This window comes from Rhinolophus hipposideros (assembly GCF_964194185.1).
Source record: "Rhinolophus hipposideros genome assembly, chromosome: 15".
NCBI classification, from domain to species: Eukaryota; Metazoa; Chordata; class Mammalia; order Chiroptera; family Rhinolophidae; genus Rhinolophus; species Rhinolophus hipposideros.
The window spans coordinates 33,021,183-33,044,350 of NC_138061.1; the positions used below are offsets into that span (position 1 = coordinate 33,021,183).

A 23,168-nucleotide genomic window follows, 5' to 3' on the forward strand; every position below is an offset into this window, starting at 1 on the left:
CAAAGAAACAGACCTCAGAGAAGTGAAATCAGAATTCTCCTGATTAAATGGGGAATCTAACAGAAGTTAGTAAAATGAAGCAATTTTTAAAAGACTGACATTCTGATGTTTCCACCTCCACAAGTGGGATGGTCTTGCCAAAAATATCTTAAGTTCACTGACTAAGGCTTCCTTTCCCTTTCCGCCATGCCTTTTCCACATTCCAATAGCTAGCCATGCCTTCTTTCCACCGAAAGGCTTTATGAAGACAAAGTAAATATATTCTACTGGATTAAAAAGTCACCATATTTCTTAAAGGTGAATTAGTTTGTCTTTGCTTGGTGTCAGTACATACCGATACTAAAGTTTATATTATTAGAGGATTATATCCTTTTAAAGTGCTTGGGGAATTGATAACAATTCATCTAACGAACATTTATTGAGCACCTGCTGTGTGACAAGCACTACTGCAGACACAGTGGTACGAAAACTCAAAGTACTGACAACTAATAGTCAGAACAAGTATTCCTGGCAGCTTGACAGAAACCAGCAGCAAACCCTCTTTTAAGATTTCCAATTCAGAAAACAGCCTAAGAACATTGGACAGCTCCTACTAATCTGAAAATAGGTAAAAAAGAAAAATGACATCTGAAAACAAAACAGCAAAATAATTACTTATCTGCTACATTTTTCTGTAGCTAACTCACTGTTTGTTAACCACATTTATTTCCTCTGCTATATTCACATTAAATCAACATTTGCTCTTAGAACCATAATATACCTATAGTTGCCTGCTTACTTCTCCGTGAAATTGGATTGTTTTACTTTTTAGTACTCAATTTACCTCTGCCTTAATTCCATTAAGACATTCAAGTCCCAAACATTCTAGTCCTTAACCATCTTCTCGTCATCTTCAGGTTGTCAGAATTAAAATCAATCATATATTCAGTATAAGGAAAGTAAGTAGTAGCTGGTTGCAAATGTACTTTTAGCTCTTTAACTGCACAGTACTACTTTCTCCTACTTTATTCAAGTTAAATAGAAAAGCAAAAATAAGAGCTTATTATTAAATTCTGCTCACAGATTGTGATCCCCAGTACTAAAGCAAATCTACTCTCTTTAAACAGGTATTAAGCTAGAGGAAAAAGAAACAGTGGAGGAAGTAACCTGTAACTCACTAAAAAAAAAAAAAAAAAAAAATAGAGAAGGCTAATGAAAATGAGTAAGAAACTACCAAACATTTCTTCAAAGAAGTTGTATCATTTTGTGCTTTTACCAACATGGGTTAGAGTTCCTTGCCAACCCTATAGTCCTTTAAGCTTCAGCCATCCCAACAAATATGAAATAGCATCTCATAGTTTTCATTTTCATTTCCCTGATGACTGATTTTGAATATATTTTCATATGCATACCGATCATTTATATATCTTCTTTTGTAAAGCTTCTGTTCACATCTTTTGCCCTTTATGGGGTTGTCTCATGAATAGAGCATCTCTATACTGTGTGAAATTCAAGTCCTTTGTCAGACATATGCATTGTGAATATTTCTCCCAGACTATGGTTGCCTTTTTATTTTGTTAATGGTGTCTTTCAAAGAACAGAAGTTTTAAATGTTGACGAAGTCCAATTTGTCAATTTTTTTCTTATGTGGTTAATTTTGCATGTACTAAGAAATTTTGACTAAACCAAAGGTCATAAAGATTGTCTTCAGTGTTTTTAACTAGAAATTTCATAGTTTTTACATTTTACTTTTATGTTTTTATCTACAACCCATTTTAAGTTAACTTTTGTCTATTATGAGAAGTATAAGTCAAAGTTCAGTTTATTTTTCATATCAACATCCAGTTGTTTCTGTATCATTTGCTAATAAGAGTATCACTTCCCAGTAAATTATCGAGTACTTCTGGAATCTCTACTCTGTTCCACTGGCCTACATCCTATGACCCAGCAATTCTACTCATAGGTATTTAACCAACAGAAATGAAAATACGTGTCCACAAAAGCCTTGTACAGCAATGCTGATAGCAACTCTGTTCATTACAGATCCAAACTGAAAACAATCCAAATGTCCATGGTAAATGGATAAATTATATCACATGCATACAATGGAATACTACTCAGCAATAAAAAACTACTGATACAGCAACAACAGGGATGAAATTCAAAAAGATTATACTAAGAGAAAGAAGCCAGACACAGAAGAGTATATACTATATGATTGCATTTATATGAAATTCTAGTATAGGCAAAACTTATCCGCAGTGAGAGAAAGCAGATTTAGACATTGCCTGGAACCAGGGTTGGGGACTGATTAATTACAAAGGATAAAGAGGAAACTTTTTATGGTAACAGAAATGTTCTAAGTCTTGATTGTGGTGATGTTTATATGGATATATATACATATATGTCAAAACTCACTGAACTGTCCACTTACAAAGGGTACATTTTACTGCATATAAATTATACCTTAATAAAGTTTATTTAGGAGCAATATGATTATAACTATCAATTTGTAAAATGCAACCCATCTCAAAAGAAATCTCAAGTTTCTTTTGATTAATACCAGAGATAGCAGACGTAGCACATCATCCTCAGAAATGAGAACTTTTTTAAATGAAAAGCAAAATGGCACTGTCTAGAAGAACACACTGTCCAACAGAACTTTCCATAATGATGAAAATGTTCTGTATCTGCGCTGTCCAACACAGTAACTATTGAGCATTTGAAATGTGACTAGTACAAATAAAAATGAATGAGTAAACTTATTTTATTTTAATTAATTTAAACATAAATAGCTACATGTGGCTAGAGGCTAGGGTTAGGGTAAGTCTAAAAGATATTATATATAGGTATGAAAAAATCCACTGGAACAGGATACATATGCCTCTTAGTAAGGTAGTAAAAACAAGTATATTTCTACTGGAAAATAGAATAAAAGAGCATTCTATTGGAATGAGAAGAGAAATAAAAAGAGCATAAAATTGAAACAAAGGAAAGACACAATAATAACTAGGACTTCACAACTGTCAAATTATCTACTGAAAAAATATTTGTAACAATATGCAGTTTTCTAACAAATTCTGATATGCTTGTTTAATTTTCTTTTATCAGTAAATTAATAAAGAAGGGAACTACAACTCTAAACATATTTCTAACTAAGAATGAAGAACAAGTTTGAGTGGAAATGCCAGGAAACAGGGAGAAAGTGTTCATATAATTTTAGAGTTCACGTCAGACAAGGGAGGAAATACTGGCATAGTTAGATATGATACAGATCAGTAAAACGGATTTCAAAAGCTTCATTTAAATAACAGGCAATGAATTCATAACTCAAAAATCAAAAAGGAAAGACTACAGAGGCTTTACAAACCAAAATTCTGTACGAACAATTACAAATAATCCACAAAAGAGGAAAAACAAAAATTATCCAAGAACAGTCAACGTAGCTGCAGAGAATTTACCCACAAACTTCAGCTTTAAAAGGTATAAACAACCAGGGTAAAAGAGGAAATAATCACAGATGAATATAAAAGAGTAGTGCACATAAAGGAACATAAAAGTGGTAAAGACAAGAGAAAAGGCTTGAGTGGGGGGAAATGTTTAGACCCAAAAGAACTATAAATAAGGCAGAATTCCACAAGTTAGACAGCTGTATAAATGCTAGAGGCAGAAATAAAGCAGAAACTCCTAAACTCCCTTTTCACTTCCATTTTCTCTGTCCAGGAGGAATGCTGCTCTGATTCAGTAACTACGAGTGTGAATGCATGACATTTCTCTGGATTAAAAGCGTTTTCTAATTTGCTAGATTTAAGCAGGGCTGTTTTATAAAGAATATTTCTCAACAAATAGCTATCAATGGAAAAACCTTCCGTGATTTCCGTGATTACACATCTTAGTAAAGCAGATAGTAAGCAATCAATAATTCAAAACAGAGATAATCCACCAAGCTCTTTATCACTGCTTCATCTGAATGAATCCTGTAGTCATATAATTGAAACGTCAAGAGATGCAGGGCATTATAAACCTGTCTGAAAAAAGAGTACCACTAATTTCCTTATTTTTCAAAGAGTTCTCAAAAATCACTAAAGAAAAAAACGAAAAGAATAAAATCGAAGATAGGATCAGTACACACCTGCAAACCATAGAAAAAATATATAAGGACAACAAATATCACAAAGTTGCATAATCTGCAATTAAAGGAATGCAATCAAAAATCAAATTACAACAAATTGCAAAAAGTTTAAGTTTGATAATATTCAGTTTGCCAAGGTTGTGAGAGAGGAATAATACTCTCTCGCATGTTGGTGAGACTATAAAATACCATTTTGGAGAGTAAAAGTTTTAAACCAGACAATCTGGTCCCAGCAACTCCATTGCTAAGAATTTACCATAAAGCTATACTTGCAAAAGGACACCAAGACACAAGAGAAATGTTTACTAGAGCACTGTTTTAATAGCCATGACCTGGAAACACCTAAATATGTATCAGAGAGGACTGTTTATTATGGTATGATCATAAAACAGAATAAAAAAAATAAAACAATCAATTATATAGAAAATTCTTAAGTATGTTTAAAAAAGCAAGATAAGAAAAGTATGTAGTATATTCGTTCCCATTCGTTTTTATTAAAATGCGGGTAAAGATGAAAACAGTATTTTAAAGAACGTATGAAACTTTTCACTGTAGATATCTTTGGGAAGAGAGTCTGAGTATAGGAGGCATAAAGAAGAAATTTGTAAGGGATACTGTCATCTTGAGGTTGCTAAGTATTCAAAACCATTCCAAGTGAAGAGAATTTTAAGAGGTGAGAAGAAAATACTCCCTTCCCCAGCTTTCTCTTATCACACGTGCAGACTTAGACCAATTAGGTCCTCCTGGTCTGGACACTGAATCCTAGCTAGTGAGAACAAGGTACACAGTGGAGTCAGAGATTATTCAGAGAGATCTCCAGAGGAACTGAAAGTTTATAAACAGTCACCAATATCCAGTAATGGCAGCAGTACCTGGGACAGCAAGTGTCCAAACAGCAATGTCTTAAGCAGAGACTACTCTTATTATAACCTCCTGACCATGTCTTGCTTCCCTTAGCTTCTGGAATCTTAGCCTGGTTCTCCAGTTAGGAGCTATGAGCTAATAGTTTTCAAAAAATTATTTTCTGATTAAGTTAGAGTTACTTTCAGTCATGTGCAACCAAGAACCCTGACTTCTCACTTTTTACAGTATTTTCCTATAGGTTTTGTGTGTGTGGTTTTTTGTTTTTTTTGTGTGTGTGCTTTGTTATTTTTTGTGAGGGCTGGTGAAATCATACTTTTCTGTGTGTTCCCTTTAATATTTGAACTTTACAATTTCTTATCTAGCACTATGGGCAACAGTGAGACTAGTAGAAGAATAAACAATCTATTTAAAAGAAAATATCACAGCATTTTTTAAAAGGGGAGGAGGGTAAGTTCTCTCAAAGAACTTGAATATTACTTAGAGAAACATTCACTATGCCTGCCCCTCCCACTTCCTCTTCTCTCCTCCCAAGGATTTCATGCCCATAACTGGCTCATTGCCTTATAAGTTTGATACAATGGAGAAGCGGAAAAACAAGAAAACAGCATTTACAAAGGGAAATGGGAAAATTTAACTGTAGATATTTGGAAAGTAGAGACAGAAACTTAGATCTAAGAGCAGAGAGGTAACACCCACAAAACTTGGAAAATCTAGAATACAAATCTTTCTAATACAACTATACTGTACTTAATTTCAAAGTATTAAAATCTGAATTCTCACAGTAGTGAGAAGTCATTTTTTAAAGTTTTTACTTTCCTCAAAGAAATTCTATGAAATAGTTCTAAATAAGCTGCCAAAGTGCACATCAAAATTACTTTTGTCAAAATAATATGTACACATAGATATTTCAAAAGACACAAAAGTTTGCAATAAAAAATTAGTCAAGGAAAGATGGCAAAGCAGGAAGGACCAAGAATCTATCTCTCCACTTAGACAAAAATTGTGCTGGCATAACCTATCTGGTTAACTATTTCAGAACTCTGGAGTTTATTTAAAAGCTTGTAGGTTCCAGGGGAAGGCAGTTAATTTCATTCAATTTCAGCTTTTTAGTGTGGTAGCAGCTACCCACCTAAACGCCCCACCCTCACCCCCCACCTGCAAGCAGCCATGCATATATTCCTAGATAAGCCCATACCAACTTGGGGGACTCTGTCCCCCAAATATCAGAGATCTATGTTCCGATTCTTAACTTCTGCTTCTGATTACAGATGTGCTGATACAGAAGCAGGCTACTGTTGCTGCAATCCCCAATGACTGACACAGCTTCCTGGGGACTTTTATATCCAGAGCCTATTTTTTTTTACATTTTTCTCCCTCTTCTTTTGGAAGCCAGACTCTTAAGAAGTGTGACTTCTATGTACAGGTGCTCATTTGAACATAAGTTTTCAACTCCTTTGGGTAACTACCCAAATGGATGCAATTTCTTGAGGAAATCTCTGTACCTTCTGCTCAATATAGTTGTGAACGCCAACTGGCTCAAAAAACTAGGTCTATTAAAAAAACCAACACTCCACAGGTAATAGGATGTGCAATGGTGAAACACAGTTTTTTCTCTAAGGTGAACAATTGAGACAGGAGGCCTATTTTCACCACTTCTATTCAACATAGTACTAAACATTCAAGCCAGAGCAAATAGGCAAGAATGAAAAAAAGACATCCAAACTGGAAGGGAAGAGGTAAAATTGTCTGTTTGCAGATGACATGATCTTTCTTATATGTAGAAAACCTTAAAGATTCCACACACAAAAAAAATTGTTAGAATAAACAGATTCAGTAAAGTAGCAGCATACAAAATTAACATGCAAAACTCAGTTGCATTTCTATACAACAATGAACAATCAAAAAAAGAAAATTAAGAAAACAATTCTACTTAAGATAGCATCAAAAGGAATGAAATATCTAGGAATCAGTTTAACCAAGAAGGTAATATACTGGTATACAGAAAACTGTAAAACACTGTTGAAAAAAATTAAAGATCTAAATAAATGGAAAAACATCCCATGTTCATGGTTTGGAAGACCTGATATTAAGATTTCAATACCACTTAATGCAATCTATAGATTAACGCAATTCCTACCAAAATCCCAGTTTTGTTTTGTTTTTTTTCAGAAATAAAAATTCCATCTTAAAATCCATATAGACTCTCACAGGACACTGAATGGCCCAAACAATCTTGAGACAGAACAAAGTTGTAGGACTCACAATTCCTGATTTCAGTATTTGCTACAAACTTACCGAGTGTGGTACTGGCATACAGACAGACATATACCAAGGGAACAAAATAGTGCCCCCAAATAAACTCTTTTATATATAGTCAAATGATTTTTGACAAATGTGCGAAGACCATTCAATGTGGAAAAGATAGTCTTTTCAACAAATGGTGCTGGGAAAAGTGGATATCCACATGCAATGTATAAAGCTGGACCATTATCTTACACCACGTATAAAAATTAACTCAAAATGGATCAAAAACTGAAATGAAAGAAATATAAAAATAAAACACAGGGGAAAGCTTCATGACAATGAATTTAGCAATGATTTCATAGATGTGACAGCCAAGGCACAGGCAATAAAAAATAAATAAATTGGATTGCATCAAAATTCAAAACTTTGGTGCATCAAAGGACACTATCAACAACGTATTTGTAAAAAGGCAATCCACAGAATGGGAGAAAATGCTTGCAAGTCACATATCTGATAAAGGATTAATATCCAGAACACATAAAGAACTCCTAAAACTCAACAACAAAAACCCAAACCATCCAATGCAAACAGGCAAAGAACTTGAATAGATGTGTCTTCAAACATATACAAATGGTCAATACGCACACGAAAAGATGCTCAACATCACTTATTAGGGAAATAAAAATCATAATCACAAAGTGATACCACTGTTCACACCCATTAGAAAGGCTATTAAAAAAAAAGTCCAGAAAATAACAAGTGTTGACGAGGATGTGGAGAAATTAAACACTGTATATTGCTAGTGGACATGTAAAATGGTACAGCCACTGCAGAAAACAGTATGTAGTTCCTCAAAAAATTAAACAGAATTACCATTTGGTCCAGCAATTCTACTTCTGCGTGTATGCACAAACGAACAGAAAGCAGAGACTAGAACAGATACTGTGACACCCATATTCATACCAGCATTATTTACAATAGTCTAAAGGTGAAAGCAACACCAGTGTCCATCAACGGATGAATGGTATATAAATAAAACAGAAGGAAATTCTGACACATACCACAGCATGAATGAACCTTTAAGACATTATGCTATGTGAAATAAGTCACTGTCGTGTCCTGCACGACAAGAGCTGTGGGAAGCCAAAAGGGCAGCGCAGGGTTGAGAAAGAATAGAGTGCAAGCGGGGCCAAGGGACTCAAGCGTCAAGGACTGAGCCCCGAATAGGGGCCAACGCATAGCTTTTATTGGTTAACAAATGAGGAAGTAAAGCTTGTTAATATCACGATCTGTGAATTATATGCCTGCTGGCTGTCTTACTGAACGTCCCCATTGTGCTCCAACACATACTGTGCCTTCACACACATGCATAACTCCAGGGGATCCATTAAAGGGTAGGGACCGATATTATTCCATCGGGGTCTAAGTTTGCTGAGACATCCCCTCAGGGGAGCTTTATCGATGTCTTTCCATCGAGCCTCAGTTTGCTGAAGACTCCCTTGTGAAATCCTGGAAAGAGCGAGGGGGGAACAAACGGTTTGGCAGCTGTAAGGCAACAAGTCACAAAAAGACAGATACTGTTATGATTCCACTTTATATACGCATAAGGTACATATGCGTATATATGTACCTTATATATGACAGAAAATAGAACAGTGGTTACCATGGGCTGGGACTAGGGGAAATGGGGAACTACTGTTTAATGGGTACCCTGTTTCCAAGAAAATAAGACCTAATCAGACAATCAGCTCTAATGCGTCTTTTGGAGCAAAAATTAATATAAGACCCAGTATTATATATTGTATTATATTACATCATATTATATTATATTATATTATATAAGACCTGGTCTTGTATTATAGTAAAATAAGACCGAGTCTTATATTAATTTTTGCTCCAAAGGACGCATTAGAGCTAATTGTCCGGCTAGGTCTTATTTTCAGGGAAAACAGTAGGTACAGTCCAGTGTGGGATGATAAAAAAGTTTTATAGATGGATGTGTGGTGACAGCTGCACAACATTGTGAATGTACTTAACACCATAGATGTGTACTTAAAAATGATTAAAATGATAAATTTGATCTTATACTATATATATTGCTACAATAAAAAAATCTCCAGCCCTATTCATCCTCAAGCCCATATTCCTGCTTCTCCCCTAAAAGCAACCAAACTCAACTACTCGGATTCTTTTTCCTGGTATTTAATTCAGTATCTCTATGATATATTATAATACTGCTTCTTGTAGATTAATTACTTACATATTTTCTGCCATGGTAGAGGAGGCTTACAAAGCCAGTAGTACTTACAGACATGTTTCACTTCTCTTAATTCCCCTTTAAATAGTAATATCACAATTGCAGTTTAAATCAATCAGATGTTAAAAATTGCTTGTCTCTAATTCACTTATTTTTCTAAAAATCTATTGCATCTTTCCACCTAAATATTTCATAATCAATCCATCAGTTCTTTTTTCCCCCCAGAACCTCTCTTTTTTCCTGAACTGGTTGCCCTTCAGTTTGTGACACAGTTGTCATCCTGGAACTTATCTTTGTTGCTTGAGTTGGATCCTTACTGACTGAAGCCCTTTTATTTCATGGTTTATTCCCTTGTTTTGCTGGAGCACATCTTCCAGTAATCTGCTAAGAACTGTTGTATGGATATTTTTTTTCGGTCACTGAGTGTCTTTTTTTTCCTACTTTTGCACTTGATTGATAATTTGGATAGATACAGAATTCTAGGCTGAACGCAGAACTTTTCAAGCACTACCTCTCCATTCTCTATCTTTAATTCTACCGTGTTTCCCTGAAAATAAGACCAGGTCTTATACTAATTTTTGCTCTAAAAGACGCATTAGGGTGTATTTTCAGGGGATGTCTTATTTTTTCATGTACAACAATCTACCTTTATTCAAATACAGTCATGTCATCTTCTTCTGGAACATCTTCATAACATCCTAAATGTGTCCACATGGCTGACGATCTTAACTGGGGTTTATTTTCAGGGAAACACGGTACTACCAAGAAATTAGTTGCCACTCATATTCCTAATCCTTCCTAATTGATTCTGAAAGCTTTTGAAACAGTCTCATTATTTCTGGTATTCTCAAAGAAATTTCATAATAATTTGCCTGGTATTGGTCTGTTTTCATTTATTGTGGTAGGCAATATATAGGTCTTTTCAATCTGTAGACTCAGATCCTAAAGAAATTCTCTGGCATAATAATACCAGAAAAGACCTTCCTTGGTGATTTCCCAACAATGTGTGGACCAACACTGTTTATGGCCAAACAAATGACAACAGGCTAGATTAGTCCAAGAGTTTCCAGGTTTTGTCCTCTGATATACAGGAGTTATTAGGTTTTATATGTACATATATGTGTGTGTGTGTGTGTGTGTGTGTGTATGTGTGTGTGTATATATATATATATATATATATATATAAAACCATATATATATATATGGTTATTAGGAAAATGAGCTTTGGAACCTGACAGACCTGGGCTCATTCCCCAACCTCATTACTTGCCGGTGTGGCACATGGGAAAGTTAAATTCTTTTAAACCATCTATGGTATGGGGATAGGTTTACTGTAGAGATTTAATAAGATGACACATGTCAACTGTGTATATAACAATAGCATACATATGTAAATAAATGTACAATAAACGTTATCTATTACTATAAATATCAAAAGTTGTACCGGTGCAGATAATACAAACCTTGTCAAATCCATCAAAGCTTTGCTATTTGTAAGGAAACAAGACTAACAAAAGAAGTGGGAGGCATCTAACGGGTACAGAATTTTCTTTTGGGGTGATAAAAATGTTTTGGAACTTGATAGCAAAACACTGTGAAGGTACTAAACCTCACTGGATTGTTCACTTTAAAATGGTTAATTTTGTGCTATCTAATTTTCATCTGAATAAAGAAAAAAGGCAAAATGAGGGAAGAAGTCGAAAGTTGTTGGAAAAGGAGAATAGAATTGATAGTCTTTCCTCTATTTTGAATAATCTATATGTAATCTCTAGACATTAAATCCTCTAAATAATCTCCTTCAATTCTTTTTAGCTGAATAGCTAACAATGATAATGTTGGGATAACAAACACTTTTTTATTGAAAATCAAAAATTAAGGTTGATTAAAAGATTAACATATAATTCAGAGAAATATTCCTTCAGTGAGAAAATGTACACAAAAAACAGGAAAAAAGACGGACTCTTGAATCTGTAATACAGCCGCTTACATATGGGTAAGAAAACTGACAGTATACAAGACAATGGATAATGCCTGTTCTGTAAAATCAATGTGTATCAGAAGACTGAGCTTTAAGCATTTCCTTATACAATAATAAATGTGGGAATCTCTCCGCATCTTCCAATAAAAGAGGAGGAAGTAGATTATTTCCTACTAATTCAGAGTAGGGAAAAATATTGTTACATGCATATTTTTTCATTTTCAACATATCTCAAATTGTGTTCCCTAAAACACTGTTTTGAAAGGTGTTATTTGATATACTATAAAAGCAAAGGAAGAGACAAGGGGAAAGAGAGGGAGGGAAAGAGAAAGGGAAAGGAAAAAAAGAAAGGAAAGCAGCATATTAGAATTTCACTCTTGGAAGACTTACAGTGCACAGTAGCTTATTAAAGGTTCTGCAGTAAGAAAGCCAGTTCACCTCTATTAAACCTACATTTTCCTGATTTAGTTGGTACAAAACAGTTCTTAAGCTATGTCTGTTAAACACATAAGGCATCAATTTGTTAAAGACTGCTTAGATTTATATCCGATAACATATAAATTAGATACCTTCAATATTAGCCTGAGTAGTAAGACATACATATGAAAAACTAACTAATTATCTAAATAAAACATTGTTTCGTATTAACAGCTAGTCAGAACAAGAGTTTAGTGGCAAGAAGGGGGAAAGAAGGTGGTAAGAGGAAAAGAAGAAAAATAATCTGGGAAGAGTTAACTTTTCAAACTTCACTTCTATGAACTGTCCCAGCCCTGCTCTGTCAATTTTGATTGCTTATTTTTTAAAATTTGCAATTATGACTGTAAAAAATTTCAGCTTCATTCACTTTTCTCCTCCTCTCCCTTTATTTTTTACATTAATTCCTGATCCTAGGAGGTAATCTAGAATGGAGAAGTTAAATATTTGTCACAAAAGTACTTTGAGTACTTCAAGTATAAAATTCACATTGCCATAACAAATCATATCTCAAAACAGATAATACTGGACAATTTAAGCATGCAGGTATTTGCAATTTGAGTTTATTTTACTCAAGGCAATGAAGTACAACAGCAACAAAGTCTGAGCTCTGTTTGGGGCAAAATAATAGGAAAAATATGGAATTAGAAAAAAGATAATATTCTTCAGCCATCCTAGAGAAGGCAAAAGAAAATCTAACTGAAAACGGTTTTTTGTTAACAGAAAAAGTACTGAGACGTTATCATCTTTGAACCAAAAAGAAACCACTACTGATTATTATGACTGTCTCCAATACAGTGTGAAGCAGTAAGAAAATCAATCATTCGGGTATTGGAGACAGCCAATACCCTGGAAAGTTTAATCCTAACAGGCAAATTATTTAGGAATTATTTATTTTCATTTCAGTTCATAGGAAAAACTATATCTTCATTCCAGGTCACTGTTCATCCTTTCTTTCGTACAACAAGGGGTGTGGGGTGAGCAACTGAAGCCAAAGTCCTACCAGCCATTTATCACCCGATTTAAAAAAAAAAAAAAAGATAAAACACAGCATAGCTATTATATTTACCTGATAATTCATTTTTATATGCTATTACCATTACCATTACCATAGGGTGAAAAGATCAGTCAGCTAAAGCAACCATTAGCTAAATAAAAATCCATACAAGTAAAACTTTTTCTAGGAATAACAAATTTGAAAAAGTTAAAAGCTAGATAAAATAAACTAGTAACATTAAAGCAGACAGAATAAACTTCAACCTTGGTTACTAATCACAAACTAAATGTGTGAAATCTTAATTCAGAGCCATAAAAGCAGTGGTTATGAAATCAGAAGATGACAGATCAAAATATTTCACAGCATAGTATTTTCTTGGTGAAATTATTACAATCTAAGGTCTGATAATCAAATTTATAGATCCAGAAATTGGACTTTATCAGTAACCTAAAAGATGATCATTCAGCCTCAGTGACTAATTCAGTCAGAAGAGAACAATGAAAAAACTAGCACAACAGATTGACCACAAAGATGTCCTTACAGTAATCAGACAACTTATTCTCTTACTCCAAAGTACTCATACACTTTCCCAGTATGAGTACTAATCTGACTTTGTTGAATTACTAGTTGGTTGAATACAGAATTACAGTAATGTGAAGTAGATGATCTTATGAGATATTTCATCTAGGCCATAAAGAGGCCTGATAAACATTCCCGCACCATAGTAGAGAATACATGTCTGGTGACTGCATTACTCATTTCCCAGATTCCACATCTTTCGATTCAAAATTTACTTCCCTCATTCTTCTTCTATCACCCACTGCATTTTCTGTTGATGTGTAGTATCACTGACTAAGCCATATCAAGCTGTTACTCCCATTGATCTTTGATGTTAAGCATTCTTCCACTGTGTCCTGCCTAACTATGAAAAGGTAAATTCATTTCCCTATTTTCAATTTCTTAAACAGTACTTCTGACAGCCTATAACTGTACCACCTATAATTGTAATAGAAAACCACAAAGAAGTAGTTTTGGGTTCTTATGCAGTTTATGTAGAAACTGAAATTTAATTCTGAACACAATACAAACACTACAAAAATCTAACTGGACACAACTCAGAGCTGCAAAAATGTAAATGTACTTTGATTCAAAGCAAATTGCTTAAAATCAACAACTTATGGCTAAGCTCATTTAAGGGTATAGGGAGGCTTATATACTTAGACAACTACTATAAAAAATATTCTACATCTGTAAAGCACTTTACAAAGTACTAACCATCTATTATAACATTCAACACTCACAACCACCAAATATTTAAATTGAAAGTCTCCAAGAAAGATACTTTACCTTCTGAAAGAATAATTCAAAATTTCAACTTTTAAAAGCCATTAAAGTTCCTACTGATATTTTACAATTAATTTATTCATACATATATATATATATTTGCTCTGAAATCAGAAAATATATTAAGATTTACACAGCAGATAAAAATTCCTTCTCTCATAAAATATATACTTTTAGGTCACAAATATACTAAAAATAATTTAAGTGGGCCTTTTCAACGTGCCTTCTTCTGAACTGAATAATTACACTTAGAAAATTATGCAAAATTATAAAACAGACAAAGTTAGGCTTTGGTATGTGCAGCAATTTCTTTCTAGATCCCTTGTACCAAATACTTTTTTATTCTTTAGGTGTTTGGTATGTTTATGCCCCATTATAAAATGCTCTATGTAAAAATTCATGGTATCAGTTATCTATACCTTAAGATAAATACATGTAAGTGAATAAACGCACTCAAGGATTTTAAGCCTAATCCCCAATTGTGAAATAAAACACAATAAATGAAAAATAAAAATAGTAAGTGTAATGAAATCCAGGCATTAACGTGCTGAGGGGCACTTTACACAGAGTTCATGAAATCATACCACATATACGTGATTATGTAAAAGGGTCCATTCTTATCAAATGAGTTATATCCTATTGAAATCCATTAGGTACATTAAGAAAAAAAAGAAGCAGCTATAGAGCACCGATACAATAAAAATAAAGTTTACATCACAAAGTACATCCTTTTCTGTGGTTTAGAAATGTTTTCTAAATGAAAATACAACATTCATATAATACATCAATATTAGAAATAGAAAATTAAAGAGTTCTTACCTTACTACATCATCAATATTGTTCCTGTATACACCTTCAAGTCTTTCTGCAGGAAACCCCATTGCAATAATGTTTGGATAAATATCTGAGTATTTAAGTTAAGGAAATATCTGAAACATGCAACAATGCAATCTAAATGTACACATTTTAAAATATTAGCTGATAATAAAAAAGCTTTCCCCACCACAGCTGTATTGTCAAATATATTAATTTATAAACCTCCATGTGTAATTAAGAAATACAAATAAATACATTAATTCTAAAAAAGATCCTCAAAATGATTACTTGGCAAAATAATTTCAAATCCCTCTACTTAGTACATTAAAAATGCACCCAAGGTAAAAGGTAGCTTCCATATTTACAATATTTAGGTACATGTGAAAAATAAAAACCTTAGACTTTATAAATCACAAATACTAAAGTATCCTGGGGCAAAAATCAAAATAAAAACCAATAAAAGCTACACAACTTCTAATTTTTTATGGTTAAGAAAACCCCACGGTACAGAGGATACAATTAAGAGTCAGACATCAGATTTAAGAGCTGGCTATGTCTCTAACCAGTTGTACAATTTGGACAAGTCACTTAACCTTTTTAGATTTCAATTTCCTATTCCACATGATAATTAGGTTGAGACAACCATTAAGATCTCTTCTCACTTTTACTATTTATGACTTAATAATACTGAACTGAGGTAGAAACTTATTCTCATTTCTAATCAAGGTAATCAATATTTAACATGCTTATTTTACTCACTTGTTACACACTATAGTTAGTGTAAAAACAAACTTCTACAGTCAAGAAGAATGTATATGCAACTAACTATAAAAAATCACCAACAATCTACATTTCAATGCACTGTGTCCATAATAGCAGCTCTCTTCTTGAGCTCCAACAATCCTCTCTAATCTCATAATTTTGCCTCGAATCTTTTAAAGGAGCCAAGCTAATCTGCCTAATGCCTCCCTTGAAGACCATCACTAAAGTGTGCCACCCGTTGACTTCTGGACCTATTCATCTTCCAAATACAATTCAAAACTCACCAAATACAATTCCCTTTTCCAGATCATTTTTTCTTTCCTTTCTCCTGTATTTGCATTATTGAGCTAATTTCAGTATTAGTTTTCAACGCAAAATTAATTATCAAATTACTGTAAGCTTTTATTTTGATATAAGAAAATGTTCTACTCTATGTTCTATCCATAAAATTACTATGTACTGATTAGACAAATTTACAGAATACTTTAAGAAAAAAAATGTGCACAACAAGGTATATATTCTGCTATCTTTTGGATAAAATAATTTGTTATAAAACAACATCTTTTGGATAAAATATTTACATGTATATTTGCTTGAATTTGAACTTCCTCAACACAATACACCCCCCCCCACACACACACACACACGATAACTGAGAAACTACTAATAAAAATGGCTGCTTCGTAAAGAAGGGAAGGGGAAAGGGAGAAACATACATTGCAAACAGCCAGAAATAAATAAACCTGATTAATATGAAATTGGTAACCAGGAGAAAGAATTTATTTCAGGGCTTATTTGGACATTGTAATTTTACTGTACCTCTTTGTAGGAAGTATTCTAAGAACAAAATGAATTACAAAGAAATTTTCAACTTTCTCTGATAGTTTTTAGTCATATCAGTATTGATATCCTTTAACTTTTTTCTTTGTATTGTAGGAAAAAGCAGTGAAGTTATGCTAATAATTTTAAGATTCATGATTTATTAGTATAACAGAAAACAGGTATCATTATAAAATCAGAAATTCAGGTAAAACTATTCATTGAAAATATCAATATGAATCCACGTTTATAAAAATCTGATTTTTCTAGGTCTTTTTATTTCAGTGTTCAATCTCAGCATCACCAAGAAAGTTGAGATGATATAACTTTGGATGTGATACAACATGAAAGATACAGTATCAGCTATGATAGCTAAGTTATCTTCAACCTGAGAATCTACAATATATTTAGATATGTAAATTTTAATTTAAAGCATTTAGATATATAATTTTAATTTAAAGAAAATACATGTGATAGAAGAATAAGGTAAATAACATAATGAGAGAGTAAACTGGACAAATTCAAAAGGTCTGTAGGACATGACCCAGTCTCTTTTCAAATATCTTTTTAAAAAGTCAAAATATCATTTCAAAAGGTTGGGAGGGGAGAAATGGGTAACTAACCTTGATTTAAAAGGACTTAAGGAGTGTAACAGCCAAATTCACAGGTATAATACTGTTCTGGATACCGTTTTCGACAAACCAGACATAAAGGACATTTTTGAGCCAACTAAATTTTAATATGATCTGAGTATTGAATGAGATGAAAATTTACTGAAATGATTAAGCAGACATTAATTACTGGGGCAAAAAGAAGGTTTCAAAAGAGATACTATTTTGGTAAATACATATATACCCATATAGTGACATGTAGGTAAAAAGATAACAAACTAGGTACTAAAAGTATAATCTCTAGGTTGTTGGGATATTTTTTTTTTCTTATTTTTGCTTGTTTTGTATTTTCTATTTTTGGCACAATGCACCTGCACTGTTTCTATTAACAGATTTTTTAAATCATGTTTGCTTTATAATTATCTCCAAGTTCATTTACAAATTACTGTCTTGTCCTGCATGACTAGGAATCAGCTCTGCATAGTTTTTAAAAATGCTGAATTTCTACCCCAAATATTATAATAATAATAATAGTATCTAAGACTTAAATAGCATTTATCATGTGCCAGGAATAATTTTTGTCACTTTAAGAACACATACATCTTTACCAGAACTCCAATAACTTTATTTTTTTGACACATAATTCCCACTGTCTAATAGTCTTATATTTAAATGTGAGTCTAAAGGAATTCCCAATGTCATACAATGACAGGGAATTTTTGTTTTGGCTTTTCTGCAACACATTCATAAGAACAAGTGGGCTATGTATGAGTATGTATATAAGTGTATGATTATTCATGTATATGAATATGTAATATTTAATTTCACTTATTTGTCATTCTCATCATATAATGAATTCCTGTAATGTACAAGTCGTTTCTCCATAAATCTAATATCCTATTTTAACTTAAAAAAAAAAGAATACATACAACATACATTTACCCAAACCTCAAAGCGTTCTTCTACTATAAAGATTCCAAAAGAACACTACTAAGATGATCATTTTTAACGTCACAAATATTAGCTATAATCTATTATGCTCACATAAGAAAGTAGACCCACCTAAAAATGTAGCTCTTGGTCAATTATCGAAATGTTTTAGGGTATTATGTCCATTCGTGAGAATAAAAGCAGAAGAAAATGGAGGCTCAAACAAAGCCTATAGCAGTATAATTCCTGAAAGTGAATAATCTTTACTTTTTACCTCTGTCTTGAAGCACAAACATAAGAAAATAAGAAGTAACAGTCAGGAGAAAAAAAACAAAATGAGACAGCAGTGGGGAACCCAAGGCAGTGGCAGTTACCACCAATCCGGAATTCCCACCTAAAAAATTATATACACATTTTAGTCAAAATACCAATTCAAATCATCCATGTTTTCTGGAGCAGTGCAAAAGAAAACTATTTTTACTTAAAAGAAATAATTATTACTACTATCAAACTTACCTAACCATTAATTTCAATGAGAATGCTAGTAAGATTTTAGCCTTACAGAAAAACACAGAAGTATAACGCCCCTTGAAATACAGTCATTTTAACCAGGACTAAACTCAAAACTTACTCTTACACTATGAATACTAATAAAGTAAATCAATTTACCAAAGACTTGGTTAACTTAATTAAGAAACTATTTGTCTATAACTATACATAAATGGGAATGTTATATACTTATTAAATTCAATTGGCCCCCTCCTTCATTCATTTAATTATTCAAATACAGAACATTCTGTGGAAGGGGCACTGAGAACTTAAGGCTAAGTAAGCAGACTATTGCACTCAGGAGCTACTTATTCTATCAGAAAGACAGACACACAGACCTACAACAGTGCCAAAGGCCCTATTAGGTACATATCAAGATGTTTTAAGAGCTAGAGAAAGGGATTAATGCTGTAGGGGCACAGATAAAACTTCACAAAGTAGGGAATAGGTTAGCTAATCCTTAAGAAATCAGACATGAGTAGACAGAAGAAACAAGAGCAATTACAACATTCTAAGTAGAGGATAGAGCAGAGATATGAAAATATTAGGAAAAAGCGCACACCACAAAGCTTTATGGATAAGGCAGCAGGACTGACAGAAGATTAGGTCTAAAGGATGCCATGGCAGGGAGTAATATTTAATCAGACAGATGAGTCAAACAAGGCCAGGATCAACATGCGAGTTTCTTGCAGAGCAACAATCCATTGCCCTGCATGCAATCTCTTGCAGAGTCACAATTCTATCCTTGTAAATAGAATCTAGGAATTCAGTCTTTTGGAAGTTTGATTTTCCTTAGCTTCTCACCTTCCTTATTCATACAGTTTGAGACTTTACCCAAGACTCTGGCATCCATCATAAATTAGAACATGTGCCAGACAGAATGCCAAATATATTCTCACTTAATCCTAACAGACCTACGAAGTAACATTATCATTTCATAGACAATAAAATTGAGAGTCAAAAAGATTAGGTAATTTGCCCAAGGTCCCAAAGCCAATAAGTAGTAAGTTATAATTCAAACCCATGATGTACATAACTTCAAAGCTCAAGCTTTCCGTAACAGTCTGTCTCACAAAAGATTATGGTTTCAAAGTCATTATCAAAAATGTTTCAAAGTCATTAACAAAAATATAAAATTTTCATGAAAGCAGGTCCAAATGAAAGTATTTTACTAATCAAACTCTGAAACTGAAAAATCTAAAAGACAATACAAAAATCTACCAACGTTTCTAAAATCAATGTCAGCAACTAGTGAGTGCTGAATTTTGAGGCAAATATTTATGCCAAGTATTATATCAATAAACAAAATCTTTCTGTTTTGCTTCCTCTTACATTAAAATTTTTATGGCATGTTTTTACACAATTTAAACCAAGTCAGACCACCATACATACACACATACACACACACACACACACACACACACACACACACACGATTCATAATAGAGAATAGCCTTAACCTGTACTTACTGGATATACATTCAAATAAGTAGTATTTAATATGAAATTTTTATCTAGTGACTTATAAGTAAGTACTAAACATCATTATATTAACTAGATCACTGAAGGAAGCCAAGTATTTTTGCCATCTAGTGAGTGATCTGTGATCTACTTGCAGTCAGTGTGGCACCATGGTGAAGAACAAACTCGTATGCTCTAGAGCCAAGCTGCCTGGACTTGAATCTCAGCTTCATTTAATGTGTAACCTTGGGCAAGTTACACACTCTCTCTGTGCCCCAGTTTCCTATGTAAAATGGGGCCAATAAAAGTACCTATCATATAGGGTTGTTATGAGGAATAAATGAGTTAATATATAAACAATGCCTAGAACAGTGATAGTTGTCTATTAATTGAACAATGGTACAGGCCTAGGCAATAAGAGCCCACCATAACTATTTGGCTTTTTTTCAATGACACTGACTTGTTAAATAACAATCTTCCTAAAGAGCATCGAAGCCTAACAGAAACTTTAATTCTTTCAAATCTTTACTGTATCAATTTGTCTTTCAAGTACTGATTTTAAGAATATACGTAAAATATTACTCCGAAAGAAAAAAAGGCTTTCTTCTCCCCATAATATCAGTAACTACTTACTACACATTCAGTAAGAATTCAGTAAGAGATAAAAAGAATGTATACATGGTATTTTCTATCTTGCCTAGGTTGGATGGCCACCATAGCTTTAGGAGATGTGAGATACACTAGACAGTCTTCCTGTGCCTCCCCGCACCACCTGAGCAAACATGTTCGATGTGTTTTGTTTTAATTGAGGTATACCTTACATACAATAAAATACATAGATCATAAGTGATTAGTTGATGAGTTTTGAAAATTAGATACATATCATTTGGACAGTCTTGATTCAAGTGCTACACAGTCCCTTCTCATATAACAGAATACTGTCCCAAAGAAAAAAATTAATAAATGATAATTAAGTTCTAAAGTCTGTCCAAAGTCGATTTAACCTATAATGTAACTGACCTATTATAAAATAATGTAGCTACTATATGAGCTAGATACATTTTTATTGTCTGTTGTAAGCATCCAATCATAAAACACTAAAAATATGCTCCAAGTTACATCCAATTAACAAAACACCTTTTAGAAAACGTAAGTTGAGATCTGATGAGTTTATCTCAAAATTTTACTTGAGCCTAAATTAATGGGGTTTAGTACTATAAATTTAACTAGAATTTTCAAATAGAATAACCAAAAATAGTTCCCTAACCTTACTTTACAGGAATGTATTTCTGACATACACTGAATATTTTAAGTATGATGATTACTGAAAGTATTTTGTAGTACTCTATATAATATATAGATATGCTTATCCCTCAACAGCTTATAAACTCAAAAGGAGTGCTAATATAGAAACCAATAACTATTTTTTCCTGCCATAATTATTTTAAGGAAAATTATTTCCATAAATCACGTATAACTATTCTTAAAATTCTGGTTAAGGGAAAGTTACAGTAACAAGATGAAGCTATAACATACACCAAACACGACTGGCCAAATAGAAAGAGACAAATTGAGAGAAGTAGAATTCAAAAAGTATCAAACGCAAATCTGAAGGTGCCTGGTTCACAAGAGGAACACTGAGTTAAACCAGCAGCAGGAATGAAGGGATAAAGTCAGACTAAGGAGAAGACAAGAGTTGAAGCAAGTTAGCAAATACCAATACTTCACTATTTAATTTTATTTTCCAGGAATTTCTGGAGCTTTTTCTGTTTTCTGTCAGTGCTTTAAACCAACAAATATTTAAGGCTGAGAAGAGAGGAAACAAAATTCAGTCACTGATTCATAAGCTGCATCAGGTTTACAATTCCTCTCAACAAACTTTAACAACTTTAAATGTAACAAATACTTTCCAAGTATGTCCCAGTTACATCCATATTATCATCTCTCCTAATCAAATTATGCTTTAATAACTACCCACTCTCATGGACTTCTATGGCTTTCCATTTAATGATTTTATACGTCTTAATAGATTTTATTTTTCCCCATTAAGTGTACTAATTATTTGGATCAGGTTTCTAAATTAAAGATTCATATTGGGAGAAAAGCATAAATAGGAGTTCCTTGAATTTTCCAACAGATAAAGTGCTGATTGTTCATTATTTAGGAACAATTCGTCCTAATATATAAGGCATATAATCATTCCTGTACATACCAATTAATGCATCCTAAAACCTTACTTTCTAAAGTGCAAGTATACATAGGTACAAAAGCTTGAACTACAGAAATCTTAAGAGGAAGAATGCTCCAAAAAAATGGGAATTTTTAAGAAAAAGAAGGAATGGCCAGATACAACACAGGAATATTTAAATATTTACTTGGTGCCAGGCCCTATATCAAGGACTAAACGCACAGTCTTTAATAGAAAAGACTAGAATTTCAATCTCAGCTTTATAAAAAGCACAAGACTTCAGATAAGCTACTCAATATTTCTGGGCCTTAAATATCCTGTTTTGTTTTTCTATATAAAATAATAACACTTGCTGCAACTTCTTCACTGGCTGTTTCAGGGATCAAATGAGATATCTGGAAATATCTCTAAATCTATAAAACTGAAAGGGCTCTATCACTGTAAATAAGGGGTTGTTATTATTTGAAGTTGCAAGAGTTAGAAATGTCCTGTTGTTTAATTTTAGTTTAAATGTCTCATTACAAGGCAACTCAGTATGATTTTATAAAGAAAGAACTCCAATATATTAACTTACATTCACTTTAGCATAAATTTTAGTTTCCTTTTAACACTTTTTAATTACCTGCAAGCAGTGCCAAACCAGAAAGGAAAAGTGACTACCAAATAATTTACGAACTCTACTGAAGTTTTCTACTTCTCCAAACAATTCGAACCTCACAACTTTCATGTTTTTGTATTATACAAACCCATCTTGACTGAAAAG

The 23,168-nt window shown here is 33.0% G+C and overlaps 1 protein-coding gene across 2 annotated transcripts in view; it reads right to left on the reverse strand.

The window, feature by feature from the left end:
* The window catches only part of PTEN (phosphatase and tensin homolog), an 81,831-nt gene that overhangs the window by 43,087 nt on the left and 15,576 nt on the right, over window positions 1-23,168 (reverse strand). For both annotated transcript variants that reach the window (XM_081075096.1, XM_081075095.1), the window contains exon 2: window positions 15,089-15,173. In XM_081075096.1, coding sequence (XP_080931222.1) covers window positions 15,089-15,173 — 85 coding nt within the window. The remainder of the gene's footprint in view (window positions 1-15,088; window positions 15,174-23,168) is intronic.